The sequence below is a fragment of the Grampus griseus genome (genome assembly GCF_964374135.1).
Source record: "Grampus griseus genome assembly, chromosome: 10".
NCBI classification, from domain to species: domain Eukaryota; kingdom Metazoa; phylum Chordata; class Mammalia; order Artiodactyla; family Delphinidae; genus Grampus; species Grampus griseus.
In genome coordinates, this window is record NC_139004.1 from 79,793,797 (window position 1) to 79,818,353 (window position 24,557).

The 24,557-nt window shown below is 41.6% G+C and overlaps 1 protein-coding gene across 20 annotated transcripts in view; it reads right to left on the reverse strand.

Moving 5' to 3' along the window:
* Positions 1 to 8,147: 8,147 nt before the first annotated feature.
* The window catches only part of MAGI1 (membrane associated guanylate kinase, WW and PDZ domain containing 1), a gene marked incomplete at both ends in the record, with an annotated part of 616,726 nt that continues 600,316 nt past the window's right edge, over positions 8,148 to 24,557 (reverse strand). For 11 of the 20 annotated variants that reach the window (XM_082663456.1, XM_082663457.1, XM_082663454.1 and 8 more), the window contains 5 exons: positions 8,148 to 11,625; positions 15,732 to 15,870; positions 18,145 to 18,288; positions 19,245 to 19,305; positions 19,439 to 19,532. In XM_082663456.1, the coding sequence (XP_082519582.1) occupies positions 10,874 to 11,625; positions 15,732 to 15,870; positions 18,145 to 18,288; positions 19,245 to 19,305; positions 19,439 to 19,532 (1,190 nt within the window). Of the gene's footprint in view, positions 11,626 to 13,559; positions 13,649 to 15,681; positions 15,871 to 18,144; positions 18,289 to 19,244; positions 19,306 to 19,438; positions 19,533 to 24,557 lie in introns of those variants that run through there. The other 9 variants (XM_082663447.1, XM_082663441.1, XM_082663459.1 and 6 more) reach the window with 2 other exon arrangements.

A 24,557-nucleotide genomic window follows, 5' to 3' on the forward strand; every position in this document is an offset into this window, starting at 1 on the left:
ATTTTTAGTAAGAATAAAGACTGAAACAAAAGCCATCCAAACAGAATACACCCAAGTGATAAAAATAACCCCCCACGAAATAGATTTCTAAAATAAAACTGAACCACGTTGAGAGGAAAAGACATCATAAACCAGACTGGGTGATTTCATGGAGTTTGTAATCTTGCTCAAAAATTTTGCCCATCTATCTGCAGGAAATGTTTCCCCGTGTTACAAGTTTCCAGTAAGACCTGCCTGGTAAAAAAAAAGTGACTGACAGCAAAGCTACTCCCAGCCCAAGTGCACTTTCTATAACCCGAAGTTTGGCTCTTGTAGGAAGAATAAATAAAAGATTTGCTTCTTTGTAAAAAGGAGACTAACACATGACTTTTCTTTCAAATATTTGTGGTTATTCTAGTAGGTTTCAGGATTATAGAGATGTCAAATGTGGTCCATTCTCACTGCTTTGTGGGAGATATTTTAGTGATGAGGGGATCACTTGGTCCTCTGTCAATTGCTCCCTTGGGCTGTCTTTTCTTACCCAGTGGGAATAAGCAGTGGGTCTCTCTCCTTAAGGCTCACAGACACATTCCAAGCCTTCCTTCTCTCTCTTCCTCCCTTGCTGGGCTAGATCTTTAGTCTTATGGGTCTTTGATTCTCTGCTGGAACAAGCTGCACTCCCTTTGCCACGAGGCCTCTGCAGAGGTCTCCCTTCTCCTTGGCAAGTCCTTCCTTCTCTTTGCCTCCTTTCTTTGGACTGTCCAGAGTAAGCTGTCCTCTTACAGACGGTCATGGGCACCACATACACACCTGCAGCTCTTACCACAATTGGACTCAATCATTCAATGTCCATCCACCATGTCAGACTAAACTTCAGGAACGCTGGGATTTTTATTGCCTTTGTTTGACAGTGAGCACCGTGCCAGGAAAACAGTCATCACTACATATTTGCTAACAAAGTGCTTTGAACTAAGCTCTGTTTTCAGGAGATAATGGAAGGAGTTAAGGTCAACTAAGTTACCATTTCCAAGGATACGTGGAGAATCTGCCTCAAAAAATTCCTCCAAAAAAAAAAAAAAAAAAATGCAGCAGCCAACCCACAGCTGCAGCCAGAAAAAAAAAAAAAAATCCTTCCACAAGGGGCAACTTTAGGGAGGGCTGTCTAGTTGATAGGTTGGACACATGAAATTTGTTCTAGATTTCATGACTATTTCAAGTATACTTCCCTTTGGTCCAGAGTTAGGGCTGGTCATATCAATGGTGGATCCCACACACTTGCCTGGATCAATGTTAGAGTCTTCTTATGATAATCGAGGAGCTGCTAGGTAAATAGCATTTATTCCCAGCACTATTTTCCCAAGAATTTTATACCCCTTAAAACCTAAGGCATGTATGTTGTTTTGGTCTTAAGAATGTCACATTGCCCTTACTCAGCCATGGTATAATTACTTTTCAGCCCCAAAGTTGTCTGCTAAAAGGAGCTGTGTGGGAGGTGGCAGGCAGAAGACTCATAAATACTTTGGAAGAACTTGTGAGAAAACAATTTTTCATCCTGACGACTGCTAATTGCTAATTATTTGGTATTCTCTCTCTCTCACTGGGTTTTAACATACCACATGTCCCATTTCATAAGACCATTAAAATATTTCTCAAATTAATTTAAGTGAAAGTACTCTGGCTAAATCTTGGTTTAAATGATGTTGTTCAGATCTCTTGTTGACAATGCAGAAATCTCTCCATTATCGTTATTAATGAATAACTTTAGTGGTGACAGGAATATTAAACAGAATTCACAATTGAAATATATATACTTATTATCTCTATATTTGGCTAACAACTTCCTGGAATCGAAAGGCTTTTGAGTTTACCCTGGGAAAATAATCTCTAACCATCTTTCCTTTGAGCTGCTGCTATACTGCAAACTAAAAAAGACAACAGTAGATATTATAAGGCAGAAAGAAAGAAACACAGCAGACCCATTCAATCCCACACAGTCTGAGGTTAAAGCAGATGAAGAATGCAACGGCGGCCAATTAGAATCACCTGGGACCTTTAAACAAGCTAGGCCACACTGCAGACTAATTGTATCAGGATCCCTGGGGGGTGGGCGCAGGCATCGGCATTTTTTAAAGCTCCTGGGTGCTTTCCATGTGTAGCCAAGGCTATGAACTGTTGGTTTAGTGGCTATACCGTGCTTGGTAACTCTCTCTGGTGAGATATGGGTCTGTAGCCTGCAAGCACGTTGCTCAACACGGCTGTTCCCAATGAAAGCAGGCAAAGCCTCAACAATTCCGGTGTCACCAGAAATAAAAAAGAACTAGCAGTCACCATGTATCCCTTCAAAAGTATTTATACCAAACCACTCAAGGGTACCAAGTTTTTGTATAAGGTTATTTGCTGCAGCATATTTTTGTAATTCGTAAGGGACTACGTAAGTAAATGTTCAACTTCAGAATATGAAACTACTAAGAAAATACTTCTATTCACTGAGTGCATATTACGTGCCTCTACTGTAAATAAGATCATCTTCTGGGAACTTGAAATTCATCAGAGCTCAGGACCAAGATCCTTGCTCTTGTGAAGCTCGCATTCTAGACAAAGCAAACTACATCATTTGCACGGCCCAGTGCAAACTGCAAATGTGCTGCTCCTTATTTAAGAATTACTAAAATTTCAAGATGATGATGGCAGAGCATTAAATCAAGCATGGGGCCCTTCGAAGTGCAGGGTTGCGTGTCCATAAAACTAACCCAGTTTCTAGAGGAGGGAGACAGGTGATAAACAATAAAGATAATAAGTAAGCACATAAAGTGCACAGCATGTTAGAAGCTGGTAAGTGCCATGGAGGGGAAAAGAGGAGAACCAAGAAAGGAAACCATGTGAAGTAGTGGGCCCCACTGGAAGGGTGAGATTTGAGCAGATTTGAATGAAGCGAGGGAGTCAGCTGTGAATATTTGGGGAAAGAGCTTTCCAGACCAGGGACTAGATAGAGCAGAGGCCCTAAGTGAGGCTGGGAGCGTGCCTGGAGTATGGATAAAGAACTGGTGAGCGAGGGTCAGAAGAAAAGGAGTCTGCTGTAAGGACTCTGACCTTTCACTTAACATTTTAAAAGATTTGCTGTGGTTGCTATGTGGAGAAGAGTCTGTAGGTGAGCAGGCAGAACAGGAAGGAAGTTACTGCAGTGATCCAGGAGGAAGTACAGATAGAGAATTAGAATATATATATATATATGTTATATATGTATATATGTACATATATAATATGTACATATGCACATATATACATATATGTACACGACACATGTATATATTATATATATGTAAAAATGTGAAAAATTGTCCTCAAGGAACAGTATATAAAATAGTATGTACTTAATGGCTAATTTTTTGTTGTATAAAAACAAACCCCCAAACTATATATATATATATACACACACACACATTTGTATATAAGCAGAAGAAGATCACAATTGTCATGAATCATGCTGTTAATGGTTACTTCTCTGGTTTGGGTTTGACAGGTAGTAAGAAACAATGTCACCTTTTATTCTATACTTTCCTGATACACTTGAATATTTTAAGAATGAATTACTTCCGTAAATTAAAAAAAAAACAACAAAAAAACACTGCTGGGAATTCCCTGGCGGTCCAGTGGTTAGGACTCCGCACTTCCACTGCAGGGGGCATGGGCTCTATCCCTGGTGGGGAACTAAGATCCCGCATGCCGCGTGGCATGGCCAAAAACCAAACAAAACCACACTGCTTTTCAAAGTAGGATACCCTAGGAGTGGTTCCTCTCTCAATACAAATATGGGGATGTTTCACAAAGATGGGATAATATCTAACCAGGCTTCTACAGCTTGAGAAAGATGTAGTTAATCTCAAAAAATAAAAATAAAAAAGAAGTGAAAACAAGATTACATGGTTTGAAGCCAGAATCTGAAGAAAAAAAAAAAAGTAGTGAGATGGAAATTTGTAAACTTGGAGAAAACCAGGTAGAATAGTAAATGAATGACTTTAACATAAGAAACTGGGCAGAGAGTGTTCTGCACTTGTTAACAAAGGTCTAGCGAAGGGGAAGTAGGAGGATTAGGTTGAAAAGAAAATGAATTCTCCTAACAAGAGGATGTTAAACATGGGCCTGGGGACTTTTCAGTTATGAGCAATCCTGCCTTATCCAGGATGCTGTTTCATGACAAGCATTGCTCTCTGGACTCGCACTGGTGCTTTACTGGATTCTCCCCCAACACACATACAGCTCACCAGGGGCCCTGTTACCCTCCCCAGTTGTCTCCTATTACACTTCAGTCTAAAATTCAGAATAACTACCCCCCACCCCCCCACCCCCGCCCCAATGGCCCTTCAGAGCACCACCCCTTCCATTTTGGACCACATTCCCTCCCTCTTTCACCAGTTAACTCTTCTTCCTTCTGGAATTATAACCTTCCTCAGCCTGGCTAAATCTGTGATTATTTTCTCTCATAACAGCCTGTGCTTCTCCTTGAAAAGAGGTTTATATGTATTGGACTGTTCACCTTCCCCAGCCAAAGTGTAAGCTTTCAAGATCAGGAAGCAGGTGTTTCTAGTCCCAGGATGTACCTGATCCACAGTGGTCCCCAATGTGTTGAAAGAATAAATGTTCATTGCAGCTCTATTTACAATAGCCAGGACATGGAAGCAACCTAAGTGTCCATCGACAGAGGAATGGATAAAGAAAATGTGGCATATATATACAATGGAATATTAGCCACAAAAAGAAACGAAATTGAGTTAGTTAATTGTAGAAAAACAAATACCGTACGCTAACATATATATATGGAATCTAAAAAAAAAAAAAGATTCTGAAGAAACTAGGGGCAGGACAGGAATAAAGACGCAGACATAGAGAAGGGACCTGAGGACACAGGGAGGGGGAAGGGTAAGATGAGACGAAGTGAGACAGTGGCATGGACATATATACACTACCAAATGTAAACGAGCTAGTGGGAAGCAGCCGCATAGCACAGGGAGATCAGCTCGGTGCTTTGTGACCACCTAGAGGGGTGGGATAGGAAGGGTGGGAGGGAGACGCAAGAGGGAGGGGATATGGGGATATATGTATGCATATAGCTGATTCCTTTTGTTATATAGCAGCAACTAACACAACAATGTAAAGCAAAAAAAGAATAAATGAGTCACAGTCTTGCCTCTTACACATATAGAAATTAATTCGGCAGCCTTTCTGAGCTCTTTTCCCTTCACCTCTAGGATCCTAGGAGATCAAAGAGAATTTCTTACCTGAGAGATAAATATAAAAAGGGCAGTGTTTACCGGTGTGGTGTGGCATTTAGAGGGCCAGGCTGTGCTGAGCAAGTTGTTATTTCCTGATGTGTCAATGAAGATTTATCAGTTAGTCGGAAAGGTGAGAGTACAAGGTAGCAGTCACATGCAAAACTCCAGCGTTTACTGTTAATACCACTGAAACTGGAGGGAAGGGGGCAGGGCACGACATAGAGGAAACTGGTTAGAACCGACTAGGTCTAAGATGGCGGAAGGTTCTACTTCCTGTGGCCCTTGAGCCTCATTGGACATTCATTATAATACATCAGCTAAACGACACGCCCACCAGTGCCATGACAGTTCCGAGGCTAACCATAAAAGGCCAAAAAGTGGGCAGTGGCCCAATCCCTGGAAATCCCCGCCCCTCCCCCCCAAATAGTTGGAATAATCCTCCCACTCATTAGCCTATGACATTACCCACCCCAGGGAATTCCCTGGCGGTCCAGTGGTTAGGACTCAGCGCTTTCACTGCCATGGCTTGGGTTTGATACCTGGTGGGGGTAACTAAGATCCCTCAAGCCATGGGGCATGGCCTCCCCCCAAAAAATTACCTAGCCCATAAAAACTAACCACCCCATATTTCGGGGCCTCTTGCCTTCTGAAATGCTCCACACTCTGCCGAGTGTTTTTCTCCCTTGGCCACTCTCACTTTCTGAGGTGACCCCATGCCCTGGGGCCGCTCTTGCCTTTTGAGATGATCGCATTCTGCCTATGGAATGTGAATCCCTCTAAATAAATCCACTTCTTACCTATCAGTTTGTCTCTCACTGAATTCCTTCTGTGAGGAGACATAAAGAACCTGAGTTTCATTAAGTTCTGAGACCAGTCCTGAGATCTCAATTAAAAGACAGTGGGTTCAAGTCCCAACCTGAGTTGTGCGGTTTCACCACCTTAAACCTTAAATCTATGTACTTTCAAAAAGACCTTGCACTTTGGCTTTAGTGATCACTTAGTACCTGCACTAGAGAAGTAAAATCATACCACTCCTGCCCCCACCAACGAGCACAATCATTAAAGACATCACTGGGTGGAACTAGTCAAAACATTTTCACAGAAGGCCCACTCCTGCAAAAAGAAAAAGAAAAACAAATAACTGTGTTGGAAAGGGCCAGCTTTGTCATTCGTTTGTAATGACACATATTCCAAAAGCCCTAGCGTCTTATTGTGCTGAACACCCACATGCTGATGATGTTGAGGGATGATAAGAGAAATCACCTGGAGGAACTTGGAAGGGCTCTTCCTTTCATGATTGATGCAGACCACCTAAGGTGGTCTCGGGCTGCCCACAAGCAGGAAAAATCCTGAGAGCTCTCACTGAGTCTCAGTACCTTCTTTTTGGTGTGACCATTTATGGCAGGCAAAGAACTTGTGCGATGTAAGGGTTTTACAAATAGTTTCAATTGTCAGTTAAGCCAGGGACCATCTTAGATACCAAAAGAGGTATTTGGGAAGTGAGCAGTGTCCATAATCACCATGCCGGTGACAAAATAAAGCAACATAGTATCACACACAATACCGTTTGGAGTGCCCAGGCACTCAGGTTCTGTAGGAAAATCCTAATTACTAAGCCACACAAAGGAACAATCCAAAAACTGCAAGGAAATTGGAAAGGGTTACAAACATGATCAACCAGAATACATGTTGAATCACTCACTAACTGATTAGCCTTTTCATCTAGTTAAAAGTATGTCTAGGGCTTCCCTGGTGGTGCAGGGGCTGAGAGTCCGCCTGCCGATGCACGGGATACGGGTTCGTGCCCCGGTCCGGGAAGATTCCACACGCCGCGGAGCGGCTGGGCCCGTGAGCCATCGCTGCTGAGCCTGCGCGTCCGGAGCCTGTGCTCCGCAACGGGAGAGGCCACAACAGTGAGAGGCCCGCGTACCGCAAAAAAAAAATGTATGTCTAAATCCACATACATCTCTGTCTCCAAAAGATACGTTTTGAGATTATTTTCATCTTAACTTTCAAAGCAAGGCATTTTGGACTCCCATCTCAAAACACTGGTAAGTGTAATTTTTATACTTGTGAAGTAGTTTGAACCACATTGTTCATTAACTTTATAATTAAAACAGAAGTCCTTCTTCCTCATTTTAATAGAGTGAGAAGGTATTTCTTCGTTTTGATTGGAAAATAAACAAGGACAATGAAAAGGAGTAGAATACCGACCGCCATGAAGAAAATCCTCCTCAAAAAAAGTTTAGTGCATTTACTGGGGATTTTTCTGATTGTCAGAGGTGTGCTAAGCACTTCCATTTCCTTTTACAACTCCATGACGTCTGCCCCTTCGAAGATGAGGAAACTGATTCTTAAAAAGAGGTTAAGGAACTGGCCCAACATCACAGTTAGGAGGTGATGAAACTCTTGGCTTGGCAGGTTTTGCTTTATCGCCAGGGTTCTGTGCAATACCATGCAGCTCAAACTTTCACATGCATTCATATTAGCTGGGGATCTTGTTTAAAGCACATTCTGACTCAGTAGGTCGAGGGCGGGGCCTGAGACTCTGAATTTCTAACATGCTCTCCACTGATGAGGAGGGAGCTGGTCCATGCACCAAACTTTGAGTAGCAAGGCACAATACTATCGCAAGACCATCATTCCTTCCCTTTCAACAGAATGGTATGACATTTCATCGCACTGGGAGCCAGACACTCTCTCTTGGTTACGTGACCCTGATATATTTGAGATAACACGGAGACAAGAAAGATATCAATCCAGAAGCAATCGTGGTTATGGAATGCATACATTTCCATGTATTTTTTACAGTAAAAATGCATTAAAAAATCTTTCACAAAAGAAACTTAAAAAATACAAGTAGGGTGTTCAGTTCTCCCCACAAAATTCTTTCAGGCATTGACTGTGTCATGGGTGGGAGGGAAGTTCCTATAGGGTTTGATTTAATCATACAAAATACTCATCCATATCATCTCTCATCAAGACATGTACACGAAGTGTGGAACTAGGGAAAGTAGGCTCAAAAGAATCAGTCTCCAATTTAAGGTTACAGTAGTTCAGAGAAAACACTACCTTTCTGCTTAATGCATAGTCCCTGTACAGTACGATATTTCCAAAGCAAATCTGATATGTGAAACTCAGACGGCACTGCCACATCAAAAGTCTTCACAGACGGAGCCAAGCCCAGGTGGGTAGCACACAGATTTTAAGATGTCAAGTATCATCTCTGACAACAAGAAAGACATCAAAATGTTAACTTCACGATGTACTCCAAAAATCCACCTCTTGATTTCATTTATTTAAAACTCTGGACCACAATTGAAAGCATCGATCATTTAACATCATGGATTTGGCTAGAAAGAGTGAGAGAATTTCTAGCAGTGGAGCCTTAGGAATAAAATCCCCAAGTCGGCTCTTAGGAAATTGATGAAAAAAGAACATCATAATTCAGCTCCGCCTTACCACTGTAGTTCAATGTACGCTCTGTATGGAAAACTCTGAAAATAAAAATAGCAGTCACAGACTTTTTCCTCTTTTTTAGCTACAGAAATGTACAATTGTGTCTGTTCCAGGAAAGAAACTTGCTTTGTGCATGTCCACACAATGACAGCTATTCATTCTAATGTTATGTATAAACCCATAAGTCAAATAAAGCTATGAACAATGTAATATTTATATATGCATAGTGTTTTATAAAAAGATTGGCCCACATACTGCTTTTCATCAATACAGAAAGAGCATTAAGTCCATAGCACACCACAAGAAATGAATGAAGAACAGAAATGCAAACAAGTGCTTAATAAATCACAAGCAGGCTCACCATGGAGGAAATGATGATATTCAAACCAACTCAAGCTTCAGAGAATTACTTATATAGTCTCCCATTTTTAAAACAGCTTTACATACCTGATTTAGTTTACAGTAAAATATATCCCAATGAATCAATTTGTTCCATATTCAGAAATATAAACACATATCACATTCCTCACAGCTAAATTTTGTGTCATAAATTCTCTTTTATACAAGAAAAAAAGGCAACAGTTGTTTGTTTTTAAAACAGGCTCTATTAATTACAATTTTTAACTCTGTACACATGGTAATTGGCTGGTTTTCTCCATTTTTTTTCTTTTTCCTTTTTTTTTTTTTTTTTTTAAACAGTACCATGAGAACAACAGTGATTGACTTGCAATGTTTTGTGTCTGTATGGAAAATGCAAAACAGTACTATGGAAATACACAATGCATCGTAAGCAGCGGTTTGCTGCAGTGGTCCAACAGGTACAAGCAAAGGTTTTGGCTCAGCTAGGCAGTAATCCATTTCAACCGCATCCTGGGGCTACAGCCAACCCAACCAAACCTCCTGTGAGATAGCAAAAGAATGGGTCTTTTATCAAAGAAAAATCACTATGTTTTGCTCTGTCGAAAGACTAAAAGAACAGGGTCATAAGGGCAGAGGTTTGCCAGCTAGATCTAGAACCACTGAAATCGCATCCTTCTCTCCCTTTCAATCATCCTGGAGACTTTCATTATGGTTCCAAAGGAAAACTGGCATTTCTAAGAATGAGCATGCCCAACCCTCATTTCTTTTAAACATTAACAGAGAGGTTCCTTCCAACAAGGCTTACTTACTCCCTTCTCCCCAGTTTGGCAAAGGGCAAGCGCGGGCTTACGCTAAAACGGGGGAACATACTTTCTGTACTGGCAATTCTTAGGACTCCTCACGCCAGGCACACTGTCCCCCATTCCATCTCCTGTTCCGCCTCAAATCAGGCAAGACAACACAGAAGGTGTTTGTTATCCATTCCTTCTAGTAGTTGGGCAAAGCTGTGATGGCACTGCCTTAATGAAATCTTATTAGATGTTGGTGATGCTAATGAACCTGAGCATCTGTGCTTGGGCTGCACTGGGGTAATGGCGGCCAACCTTCTCCTCCTGGCACCTTTCTACGGCCAGGGAGAGTACGAACTGTTTTCTGAACCAACTATAACTTGAGAACGTAACATTTCTTTGTGCTGTGTCGTTTGACTATAAATATCCTTCATTTGCGATAGTAGTCTCTTCATACAGTTTCTTAATTTTAGGATCGTCGGCAATCCTGATCCATTCCAAAGAGTCCTCAGCTTCTACAAATATAATTTTTGCCTTTTTGCTCTTTTATCAGGAAAAACTCCTAACTACAGTATAGCACTACATCACTACATAAGTCTCTATCAAATTAATTAAACTTGATCAGTGATTTTCCTTACTTAGAGAAGATGATCAACAGCCCCATTTTACCAGGAGAGAAAAAGGTCGCTCCCCCCAAAAGGGAACAATTCTTGACAATTCTACAGTTTATGTAGAAACAAAATTTATATCCCTTGGGGGCAGCATTTGGCAAGTAATTTCCAAAAAAGTATGCATTTAAAAATACTTTCTTTAATATGATACATCAGGCACAACACTTTTCATATATATATATTTTTTTCTTATAAGATTTCAAATGCATCAAATGTTTGTCGCAAGTCAGAGAATCATCAGGCTGACGTCAGACGCTTCACTAGATAAGAAACTAAATCATTTCAGGTCTGTGAGCTTCCTCTTAGAACCTTTGACACGGTAAAGGCTGGAATGTGATTCAGGGTCTCAGATACTGAGGTCGGTGCTACATTCTTTGTAAGGTCGCCTTCTCTGCTCCGGGGGATGTCTGGAACTTCGGCCGGCATCCTGTTTCAGACTTGTCTCGTCCCTCTCTCGGTGGCCGCCTTTGTCCTCTTTGCTCCTTTTCTCCAGGGACCGCTCTCTCCTCCGCTCGGGGGACCTGGTCCGCCGCCGGTCTGTGGATTTGGCTCTCCTTTCGGGCGAGCTTCCTCTCTTGCGCTCCGGAGATCTTTTCTGATCCAAGAGTCTCTCGAGAGACCTCCTCCGCCGGCCGGGGGAGCCGTCCCTCCGGCGGGTTGGGGACCGCTCTCGCCTCCTCTCCGGGGAAGCCTCCCTCTTCTCCTGCTTCTCCCTCCTCTCCAAAGTGTTGTCAGCGCTCCTCGTGCCCTCCCTCCGCTTCTCCGGGGGCCTCCTCTTAGGGCCATTGGTCACCATCCGCTCGGGTTGGGCATCTCTTCGTCCCTCGGGTGCCCGGTCCTTGGGTCGGCAAGCCCCACTGTCGGGTTTTCTAGAAGTTCCGTTCCATGTGTGATGTTCGTTGGGTTGTCTGCTATACTCTCTGCTGCCTTTGGGATCTCTCACGTGTGCCCGCTTTTCCCCATGTGGTGATGATTTGTGAAGATCGGGTGGATAACTGGACTCCAATGATGGATGTTGTCGGCGGTCGGGGGGCGCGGCCCTCATTTCCGGAACACCTTGTGGACCGGTGGGAGGGCCGTTCCCGTCGCTGCTGGGGTCTGCGAGGAAGAGAAACCAGAGCAACAGTTTGGTACAAAGGACCTCGGCTCCTGTCTCCACCCGCACACGTGAGATCCCATTAGTCACAACTAACAAACGACTGTTACAGCAGTCAGAATCAAAGCCAACTGGCTCTTGGTTAATTTAAGTATAACTGTAACTAGTCAGGGTTAAAAAACTGGTACTTGTGGCTTTCCACAGCTAGTCTACTGTTCTTTATACTCATAGACCATTAAAGAACTTGTAACATCAGTCATGAGTTTAGTCTTTAAAGGCACAACCCAAATAGTCTGTCTAAAAGTATCAAAATGTCCCCACCCTATCTCCTGCTCTTTTTTCCCCACTCTACCCCCCTTCCTCCCCGATCCACCCCCCCAGCCCCCAGCCCCCATGACAGAAAATATTCCTTTCTTTAAAGAATACTTGTTTTAATTTGCTTTAAAACAACCTGGGCTATTGACCTGGAGGGTCATGAGAGAACTTTCTGGGGGAATGTAAAGAGTTGATGTTTTGATCTGGGTGGGGATTAAAGGCGTGCATAGAGAGGTAAAAATTCACTGCACTGCACCCTCAGGCTTTATGCATTTTACTGTAAGCAAAATATACTTCTCTTAAAAAAAAAAAAAGTTATCCAGCCTGGTGATTACAGAGGCAACACAGCCAGATGTTGATGATGGGCAATTGTGACATTATGGGAGGGTCCATTTAACATTCTCTCTACCTTTGTGAATGTTGTTCAACTATTTTCTTTACTTTTGCATAAGTTTAAGGAACTGTTTTTAAACTGTAGAGTCTGCTGACAGATAAAAGGGAGTGGAAGAGAGGCCGTCAGGATCACATTTGACATTAGATGGGGTTCGGATAGAGGCACTTTTCTGGATGCTATAGAAGCAGCCATAATTACATCTTTGAGCCGTGAAGTCTCTGGACAGCTTCTTACAACCTCAAGTTGTCTATAGATTGAAAAGCAGGGCAACCCATAGGGCTCCTATTTACTGTTAAACTACTTGAAATGACGCTGCAAATGTTTTAGGTAGCATCCCGGATGTATGACAGCTCTTTTCAAAACAGGGATGCTTTGTCACACCTAAACCCAGTAAGTCATACACACTATTGCATTCCAGGCAAAGCACCTGAAATGATGTGCTGCAGCGTGGAGGGCAAACCAGGGCCACAGTCACAGGGGCGAAGGAATCACGGGTGCCCCCTTAAGGATCTTTCATGAGCCAACAAGGTCAACATTAAGCAACTAGTGTCTTTCACGAACCATCTCCCAAAACCTAGGGTGGGTTTTAACAAAAGCAGGAATATAGCCTAGAGCAGGAATCAGTAAACTTTTTAAAGGAAAAAGTTGTAAAGGGCCAAAGAGTAAAATATTTATGGTTTGGCAGGCTGCATAGTTTGTCACAACTGTTCACCTGCCACTATAGTGCAAAAGCAGCCACGGACAACACATAAAAGAAACGGGCATGGCGATGTGCCACTAAAACTTCACTTACAAAAACAGGCTGCGGACAAGATTTGGCCCGTGGGCTGTCATTTGCCAAGAGATATCTGAGTAGGAAATCTCATCTTCCTGTCTATCAAAGCTCTTTCCCTCCAAGTGAGAGCTTTGTGATCTGAGGTTTGTTTTTTTCTGAATGCTGGGTAGACTTCTAGAATTAACACACGCAGAAGCTTATGAAGTCATTTTAGGATCTAGGTGAGGAAAGGGGCTTCAATGACTATCATAAATCTAACCTTGGGATTTCTTACACCTACTTTTAAGAGAAGGGAGGGTAAAACTTCCATAGGGTCAGCGGTGTACTTACAATTCAAAGAACGCAGGGTGCTCAGAATGAATTGCCAAACATATCAAAATAGAGCTAAAGCAGAAGCAATGAGGAAATTAGGCCACAGCACAGAAACACCTAGTATTGATTGAGCTACAAACCGTAGTTTGATTATGGCCCATAAGGTAGAAGCAAGCCTCCCCGAGCTTTTCATTTCTCATACATGCAGCGATATTAGGAGGTATCATCGCTGTAGGAGGGAGGGCCCAGCACCAAGAACAGTCAGAGAGAAAGAGAAAGAGAGAAAGAGAAAAAGTTGAACGTTTAGATTCCCTATAACAAAGAGGAAAGAAAAAAAAAAATCTGCATTTGTTAACATAGGGCAAAGAGAGTTTATTTGTCCAGTCAGACAGTCTAAGGCAACACTCAAATAAGGCTGCAGAGACCAAAATCGGAACAGTGACGTTTTCAGACAGCCAGATAAGGTGACTCGAGAACCCAGACAATGGATGCATCCTTTTTTCTTTTTGTCTTTTTTTTTCTTTTTCAAACAACTGGAACAATGACAGGCTGGCATAGGAGAGCATTAACAATAAACAACAAAGGAACAAAGTTCCCTCCCTCCATCCCCCCTCCCCCAAGACCACGGCAGTTAAATTAAGTACAAAAAACTCATTACAAAAATAGCCTCACAGAGAAGCAGGTTCCAATCAAGTCAGAAAAATATTGGAACTTAACATATTATAACCCATTTGTGATTCTAATCAATAGAATTAGAGAGATTTAGTCCCAATGACACATGGAGACATTACAGTAGCACAACCCTGGCATGTTCAACCCTTCTTGGAAAAAAACTGTGTATTTCAATGATCTTTATTTTTAGCCCAAAGAACATTTGTTAGTGTTGGATTTTCATCCTCAGTGCAACAGACATAGGTTTTGAGAAGGTACACAGGTTACTGACGATGACTCGCAAATGAAAGATCACATCCAACAGAAGCATAGGGAAGACAGAAAAGGGAGATAATGTTACACAGTTTCAGTGGCATCGATACACCTATGGTCAAGGTTTAGTACAGTACACAGCTGTGGCATCTTAATGTTGTCAAAATACCTCCCCCATGGTTGGCCATGTCTCAAGGGGCCTCATCTGATCCCCATCCCATCCCATCCCACCCCCCCCCCGCCCGCCCCGGCCTTGGGCCCCTTGTATTTTGCGCCTGCATGAATGCCCAACACCTGGGAAGGCTGTCCTTCAAAGGGGTTATCCTTCTCCTTGAGCTGCATCTGAATTAAGTATCTCATCAAGTCCAAAATGCAACTGGGAATTGTGCCAAATGACTTTCAGAGAAGAGGGTGACAACAGATAAATCCCTAATAAAGGGGACCAACGTATATGGGGACCATTCAATCACAGTTTCTATAGAAACTTTTGTAGACCTTTGGTTGGGAAGAAAAGCCCTACATCTAGGGCATAGCTTTTTTTTTTTTTTTAATTTTAAACAAGAATCTCAAATAAATAGGATGTAATTATTATAATATACAATATTTCACCATCAGAACACTAGGCTAGGTGAAGAGCATTACTGTTTAGTCAAATCATGCCTACAGATATGACAAAGGAACTCTATGTAAAAGCTGGCTTTCCTCACAGGAAAGGTATAGTAATGTGTTTCCCTCACGATGGGCACTGGGAATCGATTTCATCCTTTATCACCTAAAAACATATGGTTAATATACCAACAGTTTTGTTTGTTTTGTAGCAGTGGGCTCAGGTGGTCTGATGTGGGGTAGGGACCAGTGGGGGGGGGGGGATGCAGAAGTATTGCATACAGAGCATCAAGGAGGTGAGCAAGGCCCCCAAATCATCTCCAAATTTCACGCCTCTTGAATAAAGATATCAAGTAACCAAAAAAGAAAGAGAGAGAAAAAAAAGAATTGTGCCTCAACATATCACTCAGGAAACCTGCTTTCCTGCTTCTTAAAAGGAGTAGAGTCATTTTGTGCTAAGAATTGGATCTGAGAAACAGTTTGGCACAGTTCAAACAAACATTCCTTCGCTCTTGGTCGGACTAGACAAAACGTTCTCTCTGATTATCAGAAAGGGGGCTATAAAGAGCTCGTCTTAGGCCATGCCCCAGTCCACGTAAGCAAGCAAAAGGGTGAAATGTGTGGAGATTTCAGAACAAGCGAGGCAGAGAATCACATGGTGCGAGAGGCTGGTAAGACACTGGTGAAGAGGGGAGACAAAAAGACTTTCCTGCTGCAGTTCTGGAGACAAATTCATGGAGTCATGCCAGGGAAGGAAGGAATGTTTTCATAGTTTGACCCACCATATTCTGGTACGGAGCCGTCTCCCCGCTTCAGAAACAGACGCACTCTGCGGCCACCATTCTTAATCAGTTCAATAGCCCGAGAATGCTTCATGTTTTTGGTGGTCTCACCATTGATCTCTAAAATTTCATCACCAACCTGCCAAAGCAAGAGAGAGCCAAGGGAGAAGATCACAAAAGGGTTTCACCAGCTATTGAGGTGCTTTGTAATTTTAAATTCTTTCATTTATTGACTCACTAACTATTTACTGAACATGTTCCAGAAAAATCTTCTATTGTTTAGGATACAGCAGTGAAAAACCCCCCAAATCCCTGTCCTCATGGAGATGGTATTCTAGTGGGGTAAAGACAATAAGAAAATTATAAAAATGCATGTACACTAGACAGTGTTAAGTGCTAAAAAAATAAAGTAGCAAAGGGAATATTAATTGTTGAGGGGAGGCGGATGTGGCAGACAGTTTCTAGGATGGCTCCCAATGGTCCCTGCCTCCTTGAATTCATATGCTGTGTAATGCCCTTTCCTTCGGATGTGGGCTGGAATTAGTCACTTACTTCTAACAAACAATATGGCAAATGTGATGGGAGGTCAATTCAAAGATAAGGTTACAACATGGTTTTGGCTTCTGTCTTTTTTAAAAAATATTTCATTTATTAAAAAAAATTTTTTTTCAGCCACAACTCACGGCATGCAGGATCTCAGTTCCCTGAGCAGCGTTTGAACCTACACCCCCTGCAGTGGAAGCACAGAATCTTAACCACTGGACCACCAGGGAAGTCCCTTGGCTTCTGTCTTACTTGTCCTCTTTTGTTCTCTCAATTGTTCATTCTGATGTATGCTGTGAGCTGCCCTACAGAGTCTACGATAAGGAAATGAGGGATGGCTTGGGCCAACAGCCCAAAGCGCACGAGTCCTACCAACAACCCTGTGAGTGAGCTTTAGAGGCAGATCCTTCCCCAGCTGAGCCTTCAGATGAGACCACACTCCTGGCTGATACACTGATTGCAGCATTTACTGGGAGTCAGCGACTATGCCAGGCACTGGAGGCAAAGGAGTAAACAAGACAGGCCAGATCCTTGCTCTCATGGAGCACATATTCTAGAAGGTAGAAGAGGAAAGGACTGGCTTTGGAGTTTAAAGGACTAAATTTGAGTCCTACCACTTGTTAGCTAAGTGATCTTGGCTAAGTCCTTTACTTTTTGGAGCTCACCTCCTCATCTGTATAAGAGGAGGATAACAACCCATGCCTACCACGCTGAGGGGGTCCAATCGAATATTACAATATGTCTTGTGAACTGTACAACATTATACAAAATATCAGAATAGTGGTATTTCTTTCAATCGGAAACTTTTTTAAGTGAGTAAAGACATGGAAAAGCATATGCCATGTGTCTGAAATATAAACAAAAGGAATATAAACCACCATATATACAGGAAACTGGTATATTAGTTTGACCCTGGAAACTATATTTTTACTATGCACCAGTTTCCTCTAATTTTTAAAAATCACATTCATGGTCTACCTTCTCAATTAAAAAAAAAAAAGCTCATTAAAAAATTCAGTCTGAAGAAACATAAAATTCAAGATTCTGTCTTAAGTTACAAGCATTAAATTCCCCACCTTTGGTCACTCTTTTCCCTCTTTCTGCTCAGGGCTAATTTTAATCACTTTTTTGATTTCCTGACCTGACTCTCAATTTCTTTAATTCCTTGCAAATTGTTCCCTATGTATGTCTCCATCTCTGCCCCCTATCTCTAACGAGCAGATGATTTTTTCTTTTCTAATCATCTGATCTGCCCAGGAGAGCAACATATTCATACGTGTAAGAGGTATTAGATATCTAAACAGAACAGATTGGACTTCTGGCACATGTGCATTTAAAATTTGCAGCTTTGATGACTACCTAGTGACCCTGAATAGTCACGCCACGGACTCCTTGGCCCTCCGCTAATGCAGAGTGTTAAATCATTCCCGAGGCCTAGGGGGAGGCGGCAGTGGCTAGCTAGAGACTGCATGGAGCTCACCACCCAGAACCTACAGAACCACACAGCTTCCTGCTCTTGAAGCATGCTGGGATACCCAGGAATCCCTGGGAAGTGATGTGCCTGCCCCATGAGATTAAGTAAAAGAACTATGGAGATGGGATTCAGACAATATCCATGTTAATAAGTTCATAAGTGACTTTAATCCTTCACTCAACCTCAGAGTTGGAAGAGCTCACCTAACTTTAGCAGTTACAGCTAACTATGCTTGAGGGAGAGATTTATGCTAGGGTGGGAGTCCTGCACTTGGAGTGTCCTGAAAGCTTTAGAAACATGTAATTCTCATGAACGTGCAGGTTCTAACCATAGGATGTCAAGAAGTCACTGCAGATGACTTCTTTATGTCCACTCCAGACGCCTCTCCCTACTTACCCTCATCTTTCCACACCTTTCTGCAGGACCATCCTCTGCTAAGCGCAGAACATAGAGGTCCATGTTATACTCTCGGCCCCCTCGAAGACTAAAGCCAAATCCCTTGGCACCTCTTTCCAGTTCCACAGTGTAAAAATCTTGCTCCTGTTCAAAGAAATTAAGTGCAGTCATTCTGGAGGACTTAAATCCACACACATTTCTCTCTCCCTCTTCCCCAACATTCTCCATTATGCTCATTTGACACAGAGGCACAGTTTCTATCCCCTTCTTGGTGGTTCTTGATTGTTTATTAATATCAATTAACCTTAGGAGTTTGGAGATCTGGAATTCATGAGTGTGCATACAGATTGCGTGCCAACACGCATATATTAAAGTTTAATCGGTGAGGCTGCAACTTGCATTTGGGGCAGGAAAATCCTTCATTAAATAATACCATCCAGCACATTGCTGGGTATTCAGCCTCCCTGCCCAACGTCTGAAAACATCTCATCATTAGGATACCAACAACTACCTCCACACATCTGGACAGTGCTACCCATGCTGATTAAGGAGAATCAGGAATGGATTAGGGAAGGCTCTGAGAAGGCCAGTCGGGGGGGAGAAAAAAACCTATTAAACTCTGTATCACCCCATGTTTCCCAAATTTGCTTCACCTGCTATTACTTGTGCACCCTCCATTACCACCTTGTGTGACAGCTGGGTAGCTTTAAGGGGTCTCCTCTGAAATTCACAAGTCTGAGAAACACCTTAACAAAAAGACATTTTCTTGACATAACTGCCTTTATGAGTACCATGACGAGACATGAGCTGTTTTGCTCTTTCTCTGATCACCAATCCTTGAGACAATTATAGCTTTTTATTTTGTTTGGGTTTCCCCCCGAGCCCTGCCTAGAAAAGGATGTCTAGGAATATCTTTCAAAGGTAGTAAAATGTCATTTCCTTGATAAACCAATATGAGTACATGTTTGGTACATACCCCTCACAAAAAGTTATTTATCTTAATTGAGGGTACCTTTTAGAAGATACCTGGTAAAAACAGCTTTAGAAAGTTGGAAGGAAACACACCAAGCCAACAAGGAAGAAAGAGAAATGGCCCTCACCTGTGTTCCCTGGGGTGCTTTGAACTCAAACTGAGACTCCGGCTTTGGTTTGGTGGTATTCCTGCTGAAGCGAGAGAAAAAAGTGTAAGAGCAACCCACAGGGAGACAGAGAAAGAATCAAGGAGGAGCATCGTCACAACAGGAGTTACTTTTTCCCCTTGAAAGTAACAAAAGAAACCAAAGCCATGTCTGACCTGGTCTCCTGGGCCCCTTGCTGCGAAGGGGTGTGTGTGGTGGTGATGGTGGCAATCTTCTCCGCATTGGTCAGCAAAGTGGCATTCGAAGACTCTGCAGGGTAAGACAGAGCATCAGGAAATGAAGGCCCCAGAGAAGACACTGTCACACCAGGAGGTGTGCAGAAGCCTCACCTGTGAATTCTATCTGGCTTCTCCGTCACCACTTCAAACATTCAGTTTTGAACTGAATTTCTCAACAAGAGTTTAAAGGACCATTCTAAGATCTTCTATGATGTGAGCCACGTACACTCCCATTACCCTCCTCCCAATCAGACATCTCCACAAACGAAAGAAAGAGTTTACCCGAGAAAATGGTACTTTAAAATTGTAGTCAAGGTAGGTGCCTTTCACTCTTCCCCCATCACTTATAAAGGGCAGGCCCATCAAATCATAGCACCACACCAGAATTATTTCCCATAATTCTACAGGCTGATGATGTCTCTGCTAATGTTTCCTGCAGTTTTTCAGCGATCTTTAGTGAGTCTGTTTGATTTTCTCATGTGACTATTAAAATCAAAAGTGCGCTAACATCTTGTTAAACACACACGCACATAACATCTACTTTCTTCCCCAAAGCTTTTATAAAATGAAGCACAACTAAAAATGTGGAATTCTTGTGAGACCTCGCCTAGATTCACTCATGAAGAGTTCATTTTAAAACTTGCATTAGTTAGAGCTGGAGTTTATAAATCTAAGTTGTACAGATCAGGAAGCCACCCTAATGTAATGGATATGATTATATTCTTATGAAAATTGCCTTTCTTCTCCACTAAACACATTCATAAGCAACTTCGTTGATCTCTGGGAGTTTGGAGACCCAGAATTTGAAAACACTCATGAACATGCCTACAGATTGCAAACCAACATGCATATATGAAAATACAATCATTCACATTGTAATAGTTATATGTTCTATTACTAATTATTTCTCCATTAAGGTCAAGGCAGATAGTAAGCAACTATGAGCAAGTTACACTATTAATATTTATTTTTAGGTTGACTGTTTGGAACTTGGCACACGTTTTCTAATCAAGAAAATGCTACATGTGGTGGTGAAGTTCTTAGATTAGCCTATAAATGCCCATTTAATTCATAGTGTGCTGTGAAATCCAGAAGTGTCTAGGCGCCCTGGGGTTCACAGTAGGCACTCCAGTGTTTGTGGAATACATGTATCTACCCATCATGTATAACCGAGTTTCTATGGACATCTCACTAATCCTAAGTTTTTGGGATTTTACTTTCCTAAGGTAGAATCCCCCAAAATCTTCCATTTTACTTTCCTAAAAATACTACTCAGATTAGGTCTGACTTCCTGTTATTTTATTTTCATTACACATAGGTGTTAAAAGGAAGGGCTGGAGATCAGACCCAGGTTCAAATCCCTTTGTCCGCCACTCATTAGCTGTGTGCCTTGTTTTCCTCATCTGATAGAAGGGGATGATGACAATAATTCCCTTTTCTTGGGTAAAAATATATGAAATGTTTAGCACAGTACCTGACATGTAGTAAGCACTCAATCCACACTGACTGTAGCTGTGGCCCTTGCTACTACTTCTACTTTGTATTTATTACTGTGGTAACGTGTATGAGTTATTTAAACTCTGCAAAATTAGAAAGTTGAAATATGATTTTAACAGTTTCTATTCCAGCTCTAAAGATTATGATCTGGACAGCGAAGGCGCAAGATTAGTAAGAAAATGTAACTAGATCAGATGAACTAAAATGTGAATCCAGTTCATGCTTTAGGGTGATGTCTCCCACAGAATCTGTTTTACCAAATGTTGCTCCAGATTCTGAGGGAACAGTAATCTGTGGTCAAATAGGGTGAAAAATAGTGGGTGACACAGAGAGAAATGTTTTTGTGTGTCTGTGTTTTGTTTCTCCTGTGGACCCTTAACTGTGCCAATACGCTTTGTGACCCTCCAAGGTGGGGAAGTGGTACTTCTTAAGCTTGTCAGGCATAATAGTTATAAGGTCAGATTCTAGAGTCAGACTACCTGGCTTTGCAACCCAAACTCTGCAACTCACTGGCTGGGACTTGAGGCAAAGTTACTTAAACTTTCTATGCCTCAGTCTCCTCATCTACACATACAGCATAACAGAAATATCTAAGAACACTGGTGCAAAGATTACCTGGGAGGAAAGTGTTTGGGCTCGTGCCTGGCACATAAAAACTGCTCAAAAAATGATGAGCATCATTTTTATGGGTGGCATGTATTTATTACTGTTATCACAATATTGAGTATATTGTTAGTCCATTTTTATGACTGCAGTTAAGCGGCACAACCAAGGCGATAAATCTAAGTGGTATTTCGTAAAGTCTGCCTGCTGTGCCCATACAAAGGACTAGGAGACCGCACAGCCTGTCAATGTGATTTGCCAGTAGTTTCATAAATGTGTATTTTTAAAAACTTCATATTGCTCATTGTAATTAATTTTATGGAGACTCTCCGGGAAATCACAAGATTGCTAGGGCCATGGGGAAATCATCATCAGGATACCAAAAAGAATGTTCCCTTGTAATTAAAGTGATTATAATTACTGAATTGTGCAGAGGTTCCCCTTTAGAGTTCTTGGGTGTTTTTTTTTTTCTTTAAAAGCTTAAAATCAGTAAGATTTATTTATTTATTTGTTTGTTTGGCTGTGCCAGGTCTCAGTTCTGGCATGTGGGATCTAGTTCCCTGACCAGGGATTGAACCCAGGCCCCCTGCATTGGGGGCCCGGAGCCTTAGCCATTGGACCACCAGGGAAGTCCCTCTTGGGTGTTTTTGGTAGCCAGAGTTTTCTAGGCAGGGCAGATCCCATTCTCAAACCATTTTAATACTTATGCCATTTTCAAGGTTTGATGAGATATAATAGATAATCACTCAACATACATATAAATAGAATTTTTATTAATTTTCCTTCCATCATTCCTTTGCTACTTTTCACATATTTATATGCAAATCTGTTTTGGATTGAAGCTTAATTTTAAGCATTTCAAAAATTAACACTTAATATGCAAATGCCTAGCTGAGCCCACTGAATTTTTCTCCTTTTGCTTGTTTTCCTTAATCTATGAACAACCACCATATCTCGATTGTTTCCAACACGCCAAGCACTGTGTTAGGCGCATTATCGCATGTACTATTTCATTTCATCCTCACAACTCAATGAAATAGGTGCAATTAGTTACCCCCACTTTATAGATAGAGACACTGAGGCTTCGAATAAGTAGGCAACACGTCCAAGGTCTTCCGGAGAGCAAGTGGAGGCAATGGGAATTAAACCAAGGGCCTGCCTGATAGTTAACTTTTAGTTTCATTCTGTTTACAAGGGAATTATGCACTGGTATCAAGGAAATCGTATCGTATTGGTACATTCCCTTCAAATAAGCAAGTACTTTTACCTTCCTGTATAAGTACCACCAACTTCACTAAGCAGTATCAGAGATTAATTAAGATACAAAATACCCTGGTTTTGAATTCTAGATTTCCTGGGCCATCTCCGAGCACTAAAATAACTTTTAGTATACCCTAGATTTCCAGGATGCTTTTTTAATATCTATTAATATACACTTATATGTTTTTAAATGAGCTTTTACGTCTTCATTTAGAATTAAACCAAGACAGTATGTGCTGAAATTCTCTCCAGCTTTTTAAAATACAGAGATGAAGCCCATTCTCACAAATTTATATCTCTATCCCAAAGCAAAATTTGCCCCATATAATAGAAAAAATGTAAAAGAAGGGCTTGATATAAGAGTACACCCTAGAGGCAGTTTTATAAAGGGGTGTCAAGGTATTTGACTTTTAAAACTCCAAGGCACATAGATGGAGAGACTGGCTGTTTTCATGATAAATTCCAAAAAGTGCCCTACATCCTTTCTTAAACAGTGTTTACACCTGGCTTTCACTCTCCCAGAGGAATGAAAATGGATATTACTACACTTTCTACAGCAATCGTGTATCAAGACGAGCATATCCTAGCTCTCAAGGCACTGTCACGGTGCCATGCTAAATCAGGGCACTAACTTCTGACAGGAGCGCCGCCTATCTTGGGTTTCAAGTTATCTCCGTGACAAGTGATTACAATTCCAACCTTGCTCCCATGTTAATATCCTTAGCCATCCTTATGGAATCCACATTACAAGGCCAAGCAAATCGACAACGGATACAGTCATTCCTTTCATAAATATGTTAATGCATAAACACATATGTAATAAATATCTGAAGGGAGCATTTGAAAATTTAAATGCCATAAATACATGAAAAGTTTTGGGAGACATTTAAAATGTATATAATGGAAACCCTGCTCTTCTTGCCCGAGTATATGCTAGCTATCATATCCACAGAGTTTTCTATTAAATAAGTAAACTCTTTTAGGCCTTTGCCAAGGAAATAGCACTATCTATGTTGCCAAGCCCTATTACCTATACAAGCAAATACTTTAAATCAGAGAGATGTGAAGTACAAAAATAGATACATGTATATGCATAAATGAATCACCTTTGCTGTACACCTGAAACTAACACAACACTGTTAATCAACTATACTCCAATAAAAAATAAAAATTAAAAAAGACTTCAGGAGGAAAAAGACTATATTTAAATAATATATTTTTATTTTATTTTTATTCCTTTATTTTGGCCGAGCCCGGCGGCACGTGGGATCTTAGTTCCCCAACCAGGGACCTAACCCAAGCCCCCTGCAGTGAAGCGTGGAGTCTTAACCACTGGACCACCAGGGAAGTCCCTAAATAATATATTTTTAAGCTCATAAATATTTTCATTACCTTGAACTTGATTCAGTCTGATGATTTTCCATGTGAGCCTGGCTCAGTCAGGGTCTGCTCTGTCTGATTAGAGTCTCATTCCACCCAGATTTCACAGGGTGTTTCTATAGAACACAAGTGGTAGGAAGTATGTGTGGTGTAACTAGTCAAAATTCAAGTTCAAATGCAGTATGTTCAGCCATTCTGTGGGCCTTTCTGTGTTGCCATGATCAATTTCCTATCCCTTGTCCATCTCTCACAGGAGAAGAGGCTCTGCCCCCACTTCATCTCCTATCCTGGTCCCAAAGGTAGTAAAAGCAGAGAT